The 18031-nt window shown below is 45.7% G+C and overlaps 1 protein-coding gene across 1 annotated transcript in view; it reads right to left on the bottom strand.

Annotated features, from left to right (window-relative positions):
- Positions 1 to 18031, bottom strand: part of EPAS1 (endothelial PAS domain protein 1) — a 244659-nt gene that overhangs the window by 43414 nt on the left and 183214 nt on the right. The window contains exons 5-6 of the mRNA XM_040351560.1: positions 11873 to 11991; positions 8719 to 8921 (exon numbers count right to left, since the gene is read on the bottom strand). Coding sequence (XP_040207494.1) covers positions 8719 to 8921; positions 11873 to 11991 — 322 coding nt within the window. The remainder of the gene's footprint in view (positions 1 to 8718; positions 8922 to 11872; positions 11992 to 18031) is intronic.

Below are 18031 nucleotides of genomic sequence, written 5' to 3'. Positions count from 1 at the left end.
TAATTTGCATACCCGACGCTGGTTTACGACGCAAACTCCCCCCAGCGGCGGCCGCGGTATTGCATCCTAAGATCCGACAGTGTAAAACAATTACACCTGTCGGATCTAAGGGCTATCTATGCGTAACTGATTCTATGAATCAGTCGCATAGTTACTCTGAGAGATACGACGGAGTATCTGAGATACTCCGTCGTATCTCCGCTGTGAATCTGGCCCACTGATCCTAATATCCACGGCCATCTGGAGCACACTTATACAAGAAGAAGCAGTAAAGGGGGCTTCCAGCTCATCCAATGTGGTTAACAAATACAAAAGTACAATGGGCAGCATGGTGGCAACTTCAGCTCTGGTTTCTTGGGTTAAATTTTAAGCAGATCTATATACACTCACCGGACATTTTATTAGGTACACCTGTTCAATTGCTTGGTAACACAAATTGCTAATCAGCCAGTCACATGGCAGCACCTCAATGCATTAGGCATCTAGACGTGGTGAAGACTTCTGAAGTTCAAAACGAGCATCAGAATGGGGAAGAAAGTGACTTTGAACAAGGTGTGGTTGCTGGTGCCAGACAGGCTGGTCTGAATATTTAAACTGCTGCTGATCTACTGCAATTTTCACACCCAACCGTCTCTCGGGTTTAAGGAGAACAGTCCAAAAAAGAGAAAATGTCCAGTGAGCGGCAGTTGTGTGGAGGAAAATGCCTTGTTGATGTCAGAGGAGAATGGGCAGATGATAGACAACAGTAGTTCAAATAATCACTCGTTATAACCAAGGTATACAGAATACCATCTCTGAACACACAACACATCAAACCTTGAAGCAGTAGAAGACCACTCTTGTCAGCCAAGAACAGGAACCTGAGGCTACAATTCGCACAGGCTCGCATAAAATTGAACAATATAAGTGTAGCGCTACCCCCGAAGGAGCCGCTGATTTGTTGTTGGGATCGGCATATTAAGTTACCTTGATGTGGCCCAGGGGTGCAGTTGTAGAATCAAAGTAGTGAGCGAAGGTCCAGACAGTGAATAAGGGTTTTTCCAATGCTTTATTTCCAGGCCAACACGGCCAACATCAAATGGGAAGAAAAAGGGTGTTGAAGAGAAAAGGAGAACTTTGCGGTATCAGGTCTGGATATGAACCGAGCAGTCCTGCTCTCAGTAGTATCAAATTGTGATTCGTCGCCACTCTTTCTGAGTGGGTGAAGTGCCCCCGGACAGACCCCTCTCACAAGCCTGGCAGCCGAAGTGTCACTTTGGATTGCTGGGAGGAACAGATCTCTCTCACAGACCTGGCTCTAGGGCCTCTGCCACAGGCCAATTACTTTAAGTGAGCTAAATGGATAAATGGAGCGAATCCTCCCAGTAGGTTTTAGCATAGGTCACCGGATGACAGAAAAACGTACCTGTCAGCATTCCGGTCACCAGATCCCCGATTGGTTCATTCAAGCCCTGTTGGACAACCTGCCTCCGGGTTCCCCTCAAGCCGACCCCCCAATCAAACGGCACCCAGCCTGGGATCCTCTCAATAGAACTGGGGACCCAGTAAGTCACTGGAGTCCTTTTACCTCCGGATGAGGTTCCGTGTAGTCTGCAATTTTGGCCAGGTGGGCCGAGCCGGCGGGGTCCATGGATGCGCGCACCCTGAAGGTAGATGCCGCACCTGGAACCGGGACCCCGCGAAAAACTTTGAGCACATGACACCTTTCACAGATATACGCTTCCCCAGCATGCCCTGCGAGGGAAAAACTCCGATTGTCTGCTGGGGAAAACTTGCTCTGCCAGAACCCCTCTGGTGCCAACTGCTGGCCAGGGATGGTACCGCATCCCTGGAGCACAGACTGACCCAGTGGACTTTTCTGGAATGACAGAAGTCCCAATTTAATAAATTGTGAATAGGAGCAAAGTAACTCTGCCATTGCCCACTAACTTTAGCGTAGTGCCCATACTGAAAGTAAGGGGGCGCTACGTAAGTTTGGAAAAACGTTGCCCGGTCTGGCAAGTCTCGATTTCAGCTGCAACATTCAGATGGAAGGGTCAGAATTTGGTGTAAACAACATGAAAGCATGGATCCATCCTGCCCGGGAGATTGGCATCACGGATGTGCGGCTGACAAATCTGAAGCAACTGCACGATGTTATGTCACTATGGACCAAAATCTCTTCACCTTGTTGAATCTATTTCAGAATGAAGGCAGTTCTGAGGGCAAAAGGGGGTCTAACCCGGTGCTAGCAAGGTGTACCTAATAAAAGTGGGCGAAGAGTGTAGATTGTGGCCACATTAGATTGTAAGCTTTGGTAATTTGACATATTTTTCACTGCAATGCATGCAAATTTTAGTAAATTCAGCAGGAATCAGCCAAAATATGAGCTATCTGTGGCTACAGACCACATTATATTACTTGTCCTTAAAGAGGGAGTTCACCCTAAAAATATTTTTACCCGTATATTGATGCTCATTTTGTCTAGGGGAATCGGCTAGTTTTAAAATCCGAGCGGTACTTACTGTTGTAGAGAGCGATCTCCTCCGTCGCTTCTGGGTATGGGTCTTCGGGAGCGGGCGTTCCTTCTTGATTGACAGTCTTCCGAGAGGCTTCCGACGGTCGCATCCATCGCGTCACAAGTAGCCGAAAGAAGCCGAACGTCGGTGCGGCTCTATACTGCGCCTGCGCACCGACGTTCGGCTTCTTTCGGAAAATCGTGACGCGATGGGAAGGAAGCCTCTCGAAAGCCTCTCGAAAGACTGTCAATCAAAATAGGAACGCCCAGTCCCGCAGCCCATACCCGGAAGTGGCGGAGAAGATGCATCTCTAAAACGGTAAATACAGCTTCGATTAACCACTTCCCGACGGCCGTACGACTTTGTACGGCTGCAGGGTGGCTCTACATCTCTGGGTGGCCGTGTTTTTACGGCCTGCGCGCGCAGCCAGCGGCGCGGGCGCGCGTGCGTCCGGCGGAGGCGCGCGCCGCATCGCTGAGATGCCGATGCGAGTGCCTGGCGGCCGCGATGTCCGCCAGGGACTCGCGATCGGCGGCTACAGGGACAAGACATGGAGCTCTGTGTGTAAACACAGAGCTCCACGTCCTGTCAGGGGAGAGAGGAGACCGATCTGTGTCCCTTGTACATAGGGACACAGCATCGGTCACCTCCCCCAGTCACCCCCCTTCCCCCACAGTTAGTAACACAATTTAGGGTACACATTAACCCCTTCCTCACCCCCTAGTGTTAACCCCTTCAATGCCAGTCACATTTATACAGTAATTAGTGCATATTTATTGCACTGATCGCTGTATAAATGTGAATGGCGCCAAAAATGTGTCAAAAGTGTCCGATGTCTCCGCCATAATGTCGCAGTCACGAAAAAAAATGCTGATCGCCGCCATTATTAGTAAAAAAAAATAATAAAAAATAATAATTCTGTCCCCTATTTTGTAAGCGCAATAACTTTTGCGCAAACCAGAAGCTTCTTGCGATTTTTTTTTTTTTTTTTTTAACAAAAATATGTAGAATAATACGTATCGCCTAGACTGAGAAAAAATTATTTTTTTAAAAAAAATTGGGCAATTTATTATAGTAACAAGTAAAAAATGTTTTTTTTTCAAAATTGTCGCTCTATTTTTGTTTATAGCGCAAAAATAAAAACCGCAGAGGTGATCAAATACCACCAAAATAAAGCTCTATTTGTGGGGAAAAAAAGACGTCAATTTTGTTTGGCAGCCACGTCGCATGACCGCGCAATTGTCAGTTAAAGCGACGCAGTGCCGGAAGCTGAAATTTCACCTGGTCAGGAAGGGGTATATGTGCCCAGTAAGGAAGTGGTTAAAAAAAAACTAGCCGATTCCCCTAGACAAAATGAGCAGGAATCTAAGGCTAAACATTTTTATGTACGGGTGAACCTCCACTTTAATAGGAACTTGTCAAGTCAAATACCTTTGTGGCACACCACAAATGGTAGTGGCCATATGCTACTGTAAAACTTAAAAGGAGAAGACCAAAGCTATTTTGTCTTTAGTTCTGCACTCCTGTGATCCAGATTCAGCTGACTGCGGGCTAAAATCCACCGTCAGCTGAACTCAATCAGCCAGTTCCAGACTCTGGGGGAATCCCGACTTTAATGTCAGATCCACCCTGATGTCTAAGTGGCAGCTGGCTCTGCCACTGCCACACACGGCACATTGACTTGGCACTAGTTGGCAGTGACCTTACTTGCTTTGCTCTTCACACAATCATGGAGAGTAACCTTGTACTTGTTTGTGAGCACCACTCTTTCAAAGTCCCATGGGCAATTGTTCTTTTGTTAGACATTTTATGAGTGCTGTTCAGGTTTGAATATAGGGTGGCTTATTTCTCCTCTTATCATGGAGAGTAGTCAGTGGCCAATGTCATTGCAGACAAGATGAACTTTGTCCAAAGTCACAACCCATAGAAAGCAAAGTGAAAGCAAACCGTCACCTAACAGTTCTCACACCAAAACCTGGCGTCCGCCGGTCTTCTGTCCTTACACGCAATCTGTGACTGCCAGTGTGTCAAATGTAAGCAAATTACCCAATAAACAATAAACCTTTGTTTTACGTCGTAAAGCAGAGACAAGTGAGTTTTTTACTGCCTTGTATCATCTGTTGGCTAAGCTGCCCGTCTATACGACGTATCTTTATAGAAACGTATAATACAATCAGTAAAAAACGTAGGCTTTTATAATACATACTGTAAAGATACAATATATAAAATCTCAATGTCTGGCCACACAAAAGGTTTTCCTACTGTATTAACAACCTAAAGTGGACCTATGATAAAAAAAAAAAAAAATCACATTTCACATAAATTAGTAGGACGCATGGAACATTACCAAATCATGTTATTATATACAGTCAAAGATTAGCTTACACCAAATAGAAAACACCTAGGCAGCCATTATCACATGGCCTCTGGCTAGAAAGTATATTATGGATGTAAAGTCCATAAATTAATCCATATGAATTATGTTCATCTGTGTGACATTATCCACTAGCAATATGATAAAATTACAGGCCCGGATTCAGAAATAATCGTGTATCTTTAGGCGGGCATAGCGCATCTCATATACGCTACGCCGCCGTAACTTAGAGAGGCGAGTACCGTATTCAGAAAGAACTTGCGCCCTAAGTTATGGCAGCGTAGCGTAAATGGGCCAGCGTAAGCTCGCGTAATTCAAATGATCAAGGCAGTGGGGATGTTGTATTGAAATGAGCCGTGACCCCATGTAAATGAGGGGAGGATCGAACGGCGCATGCTCAGAGTCACGTCGCAAATACTCCCTAGGATACGTCGGCTCAATGCTTTGTCGACGTGAACGTAACATACGCCCAGCCCCATTCACGTACGACTTACGCAAACGACGTAAAATACGACGCTGTTTCCGACGTCCATACCTTAACATGACTTACCCCTGCTTTATGAGGGGTAAACTTACACCAGACTGACCCTTACGTAAACGACGTAACTAAACCCGACGGGCGCAAGTACGTTTCTGAATCAGCGTATCTAGCTCATTTGCATATTCTACGCGTAAATCTACGGAAGCGCCCCTAGTGGCCAGCGTAAATATGCACCCAAGATACGACAGCGTAAGAGCCTTACGTCAGTCGGATCTTGGACAAATTCTGGCGTATCTGATTCTTTGAATCAGGCGCCAAGATACGACGCCTCACATTCAGACTTACGACGGCGTATCTGGAGATACGCCGTCATAAGTTGTTTCTGAATCCGGGCCACAGGGTCCATCATCCATCACCAAAAACCGCAGTGAATCCACCACCAGCTAAATCCACACAACCAAACAAATCCATCTGTCAGGACATGAGAGAGATGGCGATGTCAGCACGTCGCTCCTCCCTACGTGTTTCGTCACAAATTATGTCATCCTGGGGCCCACAGTCATAGAAAGGAAAGATGACCGCTCAGTTGTAATCAGAGAACCTCCTCACTGAATCCAAACCACGGGTGCCGGAAATGCAATACTAATGCAAAAATATGAAGGGAACTTGGACAGCCGCACTCCAAAAATGTTCCTTTTATTAAAATAGATCACAAAATGAACATGCCACAGCAAAAATTGGAATAAACTAACGCGTTTCGCATTGTAGCTTCAGTGCTTAGTCATAGCTAAATTGAACAAAACAAACTAGTGTGTACTAGGCTTTAATGTCGGCTCAATTAAATAAATTGATTCCCCCAACTATGTTAACAGCATGGATGGAGAACATCTGACGGCTACTGTGTATTTAGGCGCCCACAGTTGTCTGAATACCTGAACAGTGGCTGTATCTGATAGGACACAGTCATGATTCAGGCTTTATTTTCCACCAGGCTATTTAAATTGAGGGCCACCTGCATCTTCAATTTTGGGGGTGATTCAGCAAGTAACGGCCAAAATTGTATCAGAAAGACCCAAGCATTGTTCAGTATTACTAAACATTAAGCAGATCCAAGATAAAGACCAGGATCAAAATGGCTCAAACAAGGTCAAGCTGTTTATTAATATTATCGACAGAGGGCATCTCATTAGTGTCAAAAATACATTAAAAATACCATAACGCTCTTTAATTCTACCCAATACCATGTTGCTTTAAAAAGCAATATTAATGATTTAACAGCATGCAAGGGATGGGACCTCTGTTACAGTGAGTGATAGAATGAAAACCTACATTATTTTGAGGTGGCACAAGCAGGGGAGGGCTGGCAGGGTGGAAAACTCCCCCCGGGCTGGTGACACTATGCACAGCCACCGGCCGCCACTATGCGGACTCTGATGTAAGGGGGGCCTCTGTGCGGACTCTGAAGTAAGGGGGGCCTCTGTGCGGACTCTGAAGTAAGGGGGGCCTCTGTGCGGACTCTGAAGTAAGGGGGCCTCGATCCATCACTTTTCCACGCTCCATGGGCCACTTGACGGGACTTGCCCCCCAGGCCTAAGGCTGCCAGCCCTCCCCTGGGCACAAGAGAGGACTGGATACATTTGGACTCCAAAGAAAACTCATCCCGGTGGTTCTGAGGCTTCGATTACTTCTCTTTTAGGAGTGAAGGAAATGCACTATAGCCATGAGCTCACTGGTTCCAGCTTGCCTACTCCCTCTAATGCAGGGTTGCCAACCCCCCCCCCCCCCCCCCGTACAATAGTGCCAAGATATCTCCCACCATCAGAATTCTAGAGTCTCCCATCCTCCCTTAAATCACAGTGCACCCCCTTCTTCTTGGGAAGAAGCAGGGGTGGAGAAGGGAAGCAAAAAGTGCAGGGAATGGAGGACCATGAGCTAAGGGGAGGCAGAGACATGGGGGTGATGCGGCTGCACAGAGAGGAGCAGAATCTGTAAAAGGAGTTCCGACCCCCTTTCTGATACAAACAGCCGAGATGGGAGGGTTGGCAGAGATGAGCATCTCTGCGGCTGCCACAGAAGCGCAAAATCTGTGGGAGGAGTTCTGTCCTCCTGTTGCCGACTGCTGAAAAGTGCTGCGGGGGGGGGGGGTGTGTGAGGCATGTACCGCAGCTGCAGGAGAGGTGTAAGGACCATATGAAATGGCTTGGGGGCTGGATGCATTCTGCCGTCCTTGTATTTGACACATGCTCTAATGGGTACCAAGGAAACAACTCAAAGCATGAGAATACAACAGGAGTGCAGAGCCAAAGGTTAAAAATCTGAAATGCTTTACTACTTCTTTAGTGTGTTTTGGGAGACACATGCTCTCCGTTCATCAAAATGTGAAGATTTAGGGAGCTGCGGTGGCTCAACGCGATTGGCACTGCGCTGACAAGCCATTCACCTCTGCAGCTAGGGGTTCGGATCCTGGTCTCAGCTACATGTGAATTGAGTTTGGTGGTCTCAGCCCGGCTCCCGATGGGTGTGCTATGCGAGGTAAGCCTGCGCTTAGTACGCCCACCCCCCCTCCCACAAAAACCACCACACTTACACGCACTCGAAATTGGGTTAACATGCACGCACTTTGACCACACGGTCTCTAAAAAGAGAGGCAAAGGACTACCGGGGCTGGTTGAGTGAGCTAATCCTCTCACTCCCTTATAGGGAGTCCCTCTGCCCCGTTGGGCTTCAAAGCGGAGCAGGTAGGGCGGGCTGTGTGGGAGGACCCCCTCACACACCCGCCATTGCCACCCGGGGCATGGAGAAAGATGGCAGATTGCCTCTGGGGGAGGCCTGCCTACTCCCAACTCCTGCAGTCCGGCTCCTCTCTCGAGTATACGCACAAAATACACTTTAAAAAAAAAGAAAAAAAAAATGTGAAGATTTAAAAAGCTTATATAGACTCAGGAAACTATTTAGCAAATAAAATAGGTATTCCGCTGTATACTGAATGTTCTAAACAGTCCGAAGTCTTGCCATTGTTAACGGCTGTATGCTGAAGCTGCCTGAAACAGAACCTGTTTGCTTTGAGCTCATATACGCCGTTTTAAATCTTTAGACCTTGAGAAAGGGAAGCATGAGACTCCCGAAACATGTTTTTTTTTTGTCTCTATAGAATGATTAAAGCATTTTACACTTGTAGCCCTTGGCTTTGCGCTCTTGTCGTATTTCTGTGGTTTGAGTTGGATACATTTAGGGGCAGAGTAGAGATCCCCTTTATTATCCGAATGAGCTTGCCTAGATGACATCACATAAAAAAAAAAACGATTTTCAAAGACCGCCGCCTGCTCTGCCCTCTCTACAAAATTCAAAGTCTTGGTCGTCCTCACCTGTCATCACAGTATGTGAATTTCATGTCCATGCTGTGTCGGCTCAGGAAGGTCTTGCTGTCCAGCGGGATGTCGATGTTGGAGGGATGCTGGATTGGCTGACACATCATCACCAGGCAATTCAGCAGAGGCTCTTTGTAGCCGCAGAGTGCATGCGGATTGTAGGAGTTGTACACCTTCACGTGGCCAGTGCAGTGAAGTACCTGACAAAAAGGAAGCAAAGTTGTCACAATCAACAAGATCCAAGAAAGGGGAGAAATGAGGCCCTAGACACAAAGCTTTTGTTAATTATTATTATAATACATCATTTATATAGCGCCAACAGTTTGCACAGCGCTTGTTTGCGCAAGGCTTTACAACATGACAGTACAATTACAATACAATTCAATACAGGAGGGATCAGAGGGCCCTGCTCGTTAGGCCGCGTACACACGGTTGGACAAAACCGATGAGAATGGACCGAGGGTCAGTTTCATCGGTCCAAACCGACCATGTGTATAGCCCATCGGTCTGTTGTCCTTCGGTCCAAAATTTTAAAACTTGCTTCGAAACCGAACCGATGGAGCGCTGCCCGATTGGTTCAAACTGATGGTTAGTACAGAAAAGCATCGGTTCAAAACCCGCGCATTCTCAGAATCAAGTCGACGCATGCTTGGAAGCATTGAACTTTGTTTTATTCAGCACGTCGTGTGTTTGACGTCTCCGCGTTCTGACCCGATCGGTTTTTGGAACGATGGTGTGTACGCACATCAGACCATCAGGCCACTTCAGCGGTGAACCAATGGAAATGGCTCGTCAGACCATTCTCATCGGTTTGGAACAACCGTGTGTACGCGGCCTTAGAGCTTACAATCTAGAAAAGTCATTATTTGAGCCAGATAGATTAGATTCTGCAGCTCGCCACAAAAAAGGGGCCCCTCACAGGTGGGGTTTGCCCAGATTAAAGTTGGAGTAAACCGCGATGTATGTTTACATGTAGGCAGTTGCGGCTGGTGGGTTCTTCTTTTGGCAGGGCCTCAAACAACCACCCCCCCCCCCCCGGCGGCGTGGCACTGAGACAGCTAGCCTCACCCCCCAGTGGCACTGACAGTTATCCCCCAAGCGGGCGGTCCGGCGGGGCTGTAGTGTCCTCTCCTGGAGTGCGGGCAGTGGCGGCTCCAGTGTCCGCTCCTCCAGCTTTCTTCCGCCAAAGCGCTAGGCATCCAATAGGATCGCCTGATGCTTTGGCCAAAACGGGGAGAAACTTTAGTGTGAAAAATAGTGTAAATTCTTTCGCTATCGGTACACAACTGGGTGGGATCGGAGCGCAGTTCTCTGCATTCCAAGACCACCCTTTTTTAAAGCCTATTATCCTATTGGGTGAGGCTATTGGAGCCTAACCCACCCCGCATTGGAATTCATGGTTCCTGTATATAGATCAGGGGGCCGGGCGCATGGATATGAAAGGGGGCACCTATGCCGATGAATAAGCCTATAATAACGTTTAACTATAGGTACAGTAAATATCTCCTAAACGTGTGCCGTTTAGGAGATACTTACATTAGCGGCAGCCGGTGACGTCGCCGGCACATGCGCTTAGTTTCAGTGAAGGGAACTCTTAAGGTGTCAGCATACCAAGACATTTTGGACAATTTCATGCTCCCAACTTTGTGGCAACAGTTTGGGGATGACCCCTTCCTGTTACAACATGGCTGCGCACCAGTGCACAAAGCAAGGTCCATAAAGACATGGATACGCAAGTTTGTGATGGCGGAACTGGTCCTGACCTCAACCCCATAAAACACCTTTGGAATGAATTAGAGAGGAGACTGTGAGCCAGGCATTCTTGTCCAACATTAGTGCCTGACCTTACAAATGCCATTTTGGAAGATTGGTCAAACATTCCCATAGACACACTCCTAAACCTTGTGGACAGCCTTTCCAGAAGAGTTGAAGCTGTTATAGCTGCAAAGGGTGGGCCAACTCAATATTGAACCCTACAGACTAATAGCTGGATTCAGAGAGATTTCGGCGGGCGTAGCGTATCTCAGATACACTACGCCGCCGTAAGTTAGAGCAGCAGGTCCTGTATTCACAAAGAAGTTACGCTCTAAATTACGGTGGCGTAGTGTAACTGGGCTAGCGTAAGCCCGCCTAATTCAAATGTGTAAGATGTGGATGTGATGTATGTAAATTCATTGTGACCCCACGTAAATGACGTTTTTTACTAACGGCGCATGCGCCGTCCGTGGACGTATCCCATTGCGCATGCTCCAAATTACGCCGCAAAGACTCATTGGTTTCGACGTGAACGTAACTTACGCCCAGCCCCATTCACGGACGACTTACGCAAACGACGTAAAACGTGAAAAATTTGACGCGGTCCCGACGTCCATACTTAACATTGGCTGCGCCATCTTTTTGGTGGATTATCTTTACGCCTGAAAACGCCTTACGTAAACGGCGTATCTTTACTGCGACGGCCGGGCGTACGTTTGTGAATAGGCGTATCTGATTTAAATATTCTAGGCTTAAATTAGCGTACACGCCCCTAGCGGCCAGCGTAAATAGGCAGCTAAGATACGATGGCGTAGGAGACGTACGCCGGTCGTATCTTAGCAACATTTAAGCGCATCTCAGTTTGAGAATACGCTTAAATATATGATGGCGGGGATTCAGACTTACGACGGCGTATCTATTGATACGCCCGTCGTAAGTCTTCATGAATCTGGCCCTTAGACGCCATTAAAGTTCATGTGCGTGTAAAGGCAGGCGTCCCAATACTTTTGGTAATATAGTGTATATGCAATAAGAGGATCATAGAAAATGCTACCGATAAGACTCAAAAAAAATGATTCTATCACAAATAATGAAACACTATTTACAACCTGTTTACTGTTTAATTAAATTAAAGAGTTCCAAAAAATGTTGAGCCTTTAGCAGAAAATGAAGCTTGCCTAAAGCAACATCTACAAATCAACTAGCTATGGCAAACAATGCAATCCCCCGCAGCTCCCTTTACAATTAAAAACATTTGCTGCGAGGAGCGAGTTTCTAAATGAAAGAGTGACACTTGCAGTTCTTGCTCAAAAAGAAAAATAGCCTGACATTATAAAGGTTTACTGGTATTTTCTTCCACAGAGAGTTCCAGGTTAAATAAAAACCATCCGTTTACCTTCCAGGTAGCAGATTTGAGATTCACGGTTCGGCCTCTGTTGGTGACAGTGCATTTCATCCTCATGAAAAAATCCCGTTCTGTACTTGCATCTTTGTTCTTCTTGTTTAGTCCTGCACCTTCATGTTAAATTAAAACAGGCCATATAAAATTATTATTAGAATACAGGATTTATATCGCACAAATCGTTGCTGCAGTAAAGTGAAAATTGGAATTGAATCTTGGAAAATGGAGATGAGGACTTAGCTCTTGAGTAGGGATGAGCCTGGGTTTTGACGTACCCAGAAGGAAGCTTGCAGCCCTGAGCCAAATCAGCTGCAGCCCTGAGCCAAATCAGCTGCAGCCCTGAGCCAAATCAGCTGCAGCCCTGAGCCAAATCAGCTGCAGCCCTGAGCCAAATCAGCTGCAGCCCTGAGCCAAATCAGCTACAGCCCTGGCATTCCCTACCCTGCACGTACACAAAAGGGCAGGGATGTTGCCGGCCACATGGCCATATGAGGACAATGACATCGACCTAATAAGCTTCCTTCTGGGTTTAGTGAGCATGGGTTTAGACCAATCCCAAGCTCATTCATGCACTTTACTCCCCAGCTGCAAGAATCAGAGTATTTTTGCGGCTGGAATGATAGGTGCATTCAAATAGAAGTGTCTACGGTAGGGAAAAAAAGTATTCGATCACCTGCAGATTTTGTAAGTTTGCCCACAGAAATTAGGTGTCAATTATTTTTATCATAGGTGTATTTTAAATGAGAGAGACAGAAAATCAACCAAAAAAACTGAAAAAATACATAATGTGAATGTTAAAAATTGAGTTGCAGTTTAGTGAGTAAATAAGTATTTGATCCCCAAGCAAAACATTACTTAGTACTTGGTGGAAAAACCCTTGTTGGCAAGCACAGAGGCAAGACGTTTCTAATGGCGCGCGCACACGATCATTTTTTGGCATGAAAAAAAACGACGTTTTTAAAAACGTCATTTAAAATGATCGTGTGTGGGCTTCACATAGTTTTTCGGCTTCTGAAAAAATTTAGTTTTTCGGGTTGTAAAAAATGACCGTGTGTGGGCTAAAACGACGTTTTAAACCCGCGCATGCTCAGAAGCAAGTTATGAGACGGGAGCGCTCCTTCAGGTAAAACTACCGTTCATAATGGAGTAAGCACATTCATCACGCTGTAACATACAGAAAAGCGCGAATTGTGTTTTACTAACACGGAATCAGCTAAAAGCAGCCCAAAGGCGAATAAAACTTTCCCTTCAGAGTGCCGTCGTACATGTTGTACGTCAGCGCGCTTTGTTCAAAAATTTTTAAAAACGATGGTGTGTGGGCAACGTAATTTTTAATGATGAAGTTGGAAAAACTTAGTTTTTTGGACATGCTGAAAAACTTTTTTTTTTCATGCTGAAAAATGATCGTGTGTACGCGGCATTATAGTTGGTTACCAGGTTTGCACACATCTCAGGAGGAATTTTGGTCCACTCTTCTTTACAGGTCTTCTCTAAATCCTTATGGTTTCTTGTCTGCCGCTTGGCAACTGGAAATTTCAGCTCCCTCCATACATTTTCTATAACAAAATAAAGGTGTGTTGCGCTACAGTAATTGATATTTAAAATACTGAAAAAAAATTATAAAACAGTCCAGAAAAATCAGTCTCTCAAATGGACCATAATGGTCAAATGGTAAACTCCATTATTGAACTGTGGATAAGGTTATCCAATCCCTTCACCAAGTGAACATGGCACCACCACTATAGATTGGACTCTTACCTTAGAGCCTGGACCCTTTATTACAAACAGGCTTGATAAATATGTCCCGGTAGGGGTCATCAGCAGGGGATATACAAAGGAACCACGTCAGGAACCGCTCCAGAGCATCCAGGGGACTCCACCCAAACGCTGATCGTGTAATCAGATCCAAATAAAAATACAAAACGCTGGATAGTGTAAAACCTGCGTGATAACAGAAACCTGTTATAGCGCATTGTACATGTTTGGATGTTCTGTGGCGGCAGCCTCCCTTTTTTACCACGGATACGTGCAAGTGCAATACTTTATATTAAATATAACCCTTAAGAGGTTTTACACTATCCAGCTTTTTATGTTTTATATGGATTCTCTGGGGCTGTTCCCGACGTGGTTCCTTTGTATATGCCCTGCTGATGACCCCTACCGGGACATATTCATCAGGCCCGTGTGCTCCATTGTAATAAAGGGTCCAGGCTCTCTGGCAAGAGTCCAACCCAGGGGTCTTCAAACTATAGCCCTCCAGTTGATCAGGAACTATAATTCCCATCATGCCTAGTCATGTCTGTGAATGTCAGAGTTTTACAATGCCTCACGGGATGTGTAGTTCAACAGCCGGAGGGCTGTAGTTTGAAGATCCCTGGTCCAACCTATAGTGGTGGTGCCATGTTCACTTGGTGAAGGGATTGGATAACCTTATCCACAGTTGAATAATTGAGTTTACCATTTGACCATTATGGTCCATTTGAGAGACTTTTTTTCTGGATTGTTTATTAAACAAAAGAAAATCAGCATTTTTAATATCAATCACTGTAGCGCAACACACCTTTATTTTGCTTAATGTGCTTCTTCTTTAGCCACTCCTTTGTTGCCTTGGCTGTATGTTTTGGGTCATTGCTATGCTGGAAGACCTATCCACGATCTTAAGGTTTCTGGCTGAGGGAAGAAGGTTCTGAATAAATGAATGAATGACTTGTATATCGCTACACATGCAAACTGAATCACCTCTAGGCGCTTTTTCCAGCCAGTGTCTGCTTGGCTGGTGCGGTCATTTTACCCCGTAGGATCTCGACACGCTTGGGGTTCTCATTCAAGATTTTATAATACATGGCCCCATCCATTGGCTCCTCAATGTGGCAAAGTCGGCTTGTACCTTTAGCAGGGAAATAGCAGGGAAACAGCTCCAAAGCATAATGTTTCCACCTTCGTGCTTCACTGTAGGGCTGGTGTTCTTAGGGTCATAGTCAGTATTTTTCTTTCTCCAAACACCGCCAGTTGAGTTAATGCCAAAGAGCTTAAATTTTGGTCTCATCTGACCACCCACTTTCTCCCAACCCTTCTCCGAATCATTTAGAGGTTTATTGGCAAACTTCAGATGGGCCTGTACATGTGCCTTCTTGAGGAGGGGGATCTTGCGGGTGCTGCAGGATTTCAACCCATGGCGGTGTATTGTGTTACCATTGTTTATTTGGTGACGGCGATGCCAACTGCCTTAACCCATGAGGCAAAATATTGCATGGAGCGCCAGACCGAGGATGATTGATGGTTATTTTGTTTTTCTTCCATTTGTAAAAAATCACTTCTCATAAAGCTTTTTGGTCTTGTAGCCCATTCCAGCCTTCTGCAGTCTACAATCATGTCCCTGATGTCCTTTGACAGCTCGTTGATCTTGCCCATGATAGAGATGTTTGAGTGGAAGGAATATTCAGGTGTCTTTTATACAAATAATGAGTTGTCGTTAGGAGAACCTTCTTAAAATTGACAAGACTAACCTGTGTACCACATGAGCACCTACTGTAACCAGTCTGAGGGGATCAACTACTTATTTTACTCACTGAACTGCAACTCAATTTGTAGCATTTGTATCATGTGTTTTTTTTCTGGATTTTTGGCTGATATTCTGTCTCCATCATATAAAATACATCTATGACAACAATTATAGACCCTTAATTTCTTTGCAAGTGAGGAAACTTACAAAATGTGCAGAGGATCAAATCATTATTTTCACCACTGTATATAAACTAATGACAGGCCGACAGCGGCCATGGCGGTACACATGTAGCCACACACCATGTGATTACCGTATTTATCGGCGTATACCGCATACTTTTTTGCCCTGAAATTCAGGGCAAAATCGTGGGTGCACGATATACGCCGATACCCGCTTCCCGCGCCAAGTTTGAACTACTGCGCCGGCATATACCAAGCGAAGTACACTCATGTATAGTCGGGCAGGCTCGGCTCCTCTCGCAGTCACGTCCTGGACGTACTGGGCGCACAGGACGTGACCGTGAGAGGAGCCGAGTCTGCCCGACTATACACGAGTGTACTACGCTCGGTATATGCCGGCGCAGTAGTTCAAACTTAGCGCGGGAAGCGGGGATCGAGCGGGGAGGACACCGCAGAAGGACGCCGGACCCGACGAGGAGGACACCACCGAAGCCGCAGACGAACGCCGGACCCGACGAGGCCGCCGATGGATGCCGCGCAAGACACCAAAACTGTTAGTACTAAAAGGTTTTTTTTACAGGAATGCGGGTCCAATTTAGGGGTGCACGCTATACGCCGGAGCGCACAATACCCCGATAAATACGGTACCTGCCGTTAGGGATGGATATCTGAGCCTGTATGCAGTCAATTTATATAGGCTGTGCAGCTGCCACAATTCGCATGCATCTTTTATTCCAGCTGCAAGAATCCGCTGATTCTTGCCACTGGAATCCACTGTATGTGGCCAAACAGTCATGTGAGGGAGGCCTTAGAGTTTGCACACCCTTTGACTCATAATAAATTATTATATTTGTGCTTGGTTCCAATTAGGATTGTGGCCCAGACTGGCATTTTGGCATGTCAAGCAATTAGCAAAGGGGAGGGAAAGAGCACCTCAACACCAGCCAATTCCAGAAGAAAAAACAGTATTACTCCCAGCATTCTATATATATCCTGCACCTGGTCCTCATAATTGTACTTGGTTGGCTGCAGCGCTCGGACTGGGCAGAGAAGACATACACCGATTTAGCCTGGCTGCTGTTCAGTCTTGGTCTGCCATGGCCCAGGACACAAAAGGTTTAATCATAGGAATTCCAGATCAGTCTATGATCAGACAAATTAGATGATTTCACAGCCCAAATTTGGCAGTGATGGGTCTATTAGGTCAAAAGCAGCTAAATTGGTTAAATGAGGATAGAATTTTAACCATCGCCAACTTGGGCTTTTTTTTGTGTCACAGCTTTAGCTGATTATGCATAAATTACAAAAAATTACAAAGCAAATTTTTCCATATTACAGAACAGTCATATCCTGATGAATTGACTTGTCATAGCAAGCCTGACTGTGATTGACTCTAGATCCAGAGACGCAGGTTTTATAAGTATCCCCCAACACTAAAATCTAAATCTACAGGCATCCACGATCCAATACTAACCTATCTAGCCCAGTAAAGAAGAAATCGCTATACATAGTTTTTTTGAAGCCGCTCCAGTCCCACGCTGAGCTGGCAGCTTCGATGGGTAGAGGCGGGTGCAGAGGAGGCAGCTGAAAGCGGATGCCCCATAGTAACTCTATGGGTGAAGTCACTTCTCATTAATTTCCCAGCCGTTGTTGGCCATCTCCTCTGCAGAGCTCCCGCCGTTGGAGACCGGACTCGACCAACTTCGGTAAAGGTATGTATATGGATTTCTTCTTTACATGGCTAGATAGATTAGTCTTAGATCGTAGATGCCTGAAGACTTAGATATTTTAGTGTTAGGATGGACTTCCACTTTAACCTCCAGTGCGCTGGAAGATCAGCAGCAGGAAGAGGACAGGGCAGCCCTTCAATGAAGATTTCTACAGAATCCAACAGTCTGCACATCTTGGGACATCCTTTATTACTGGTAAGAAAAAAAATTCTAGTTTAGCCACATTTAGGGCCTACGTGGATGGCCTTTTGGATTGTGACGATGAGCAAATGCAGCGTGCTTTTGACTTTAGTTTGAGATTCTAAGGATTCATGTCATGTTGTCCTAAATATACAAGAAGACAGTAAAGTAAAGCAAGTTTACCTAAAAACATTTTTTGCTTTGCTTTAGTTACATTACTTACCTCTAATGAAGTATATCCCAGCACATGCAGGGTGCTGGATTCTGTAGAAATATTTCCCGCAGGGCTGCCCTGTCCCCTTCCTGCTGCTGAACTTCTGGTGCTCTTGGGGTTAATATTTTCAGATCTCCAAGCTCAGCTGCAATAAAGATGATCTCCTCCTGCCTACTCCTCCAATCAAGGAACGTTCTTTCACCGATTACACTGCTTGTAAAACTATCTAAAAATGGAGGAGAGTCTGATAAGTCATATGATTCTCTCCTCCTTTCACAGAAGAATTAAAGTGGATGTAAACCCGATTCATGAATTTTGAGGTCGGCACATATACAGTGGGGATAG

This window comes from Rana temporaria, chromosome 4 (assembly GCF_905171775.1).
Source record: "Rana temporaria chromosome 4, aRanTem1.1, whole genome shotgun sequence".
Taxonomy (NCBI): domain Eukaryota; kingdom Metazoa; phylum Chordata; class Amphibia; order Anura; family Ranidae; genus Rana; species Rana temporaria.
Note: the sequence above shows the minus strand (reverse complement) of the source record. Positions and strands in the feature narration are given on the sequence as shown.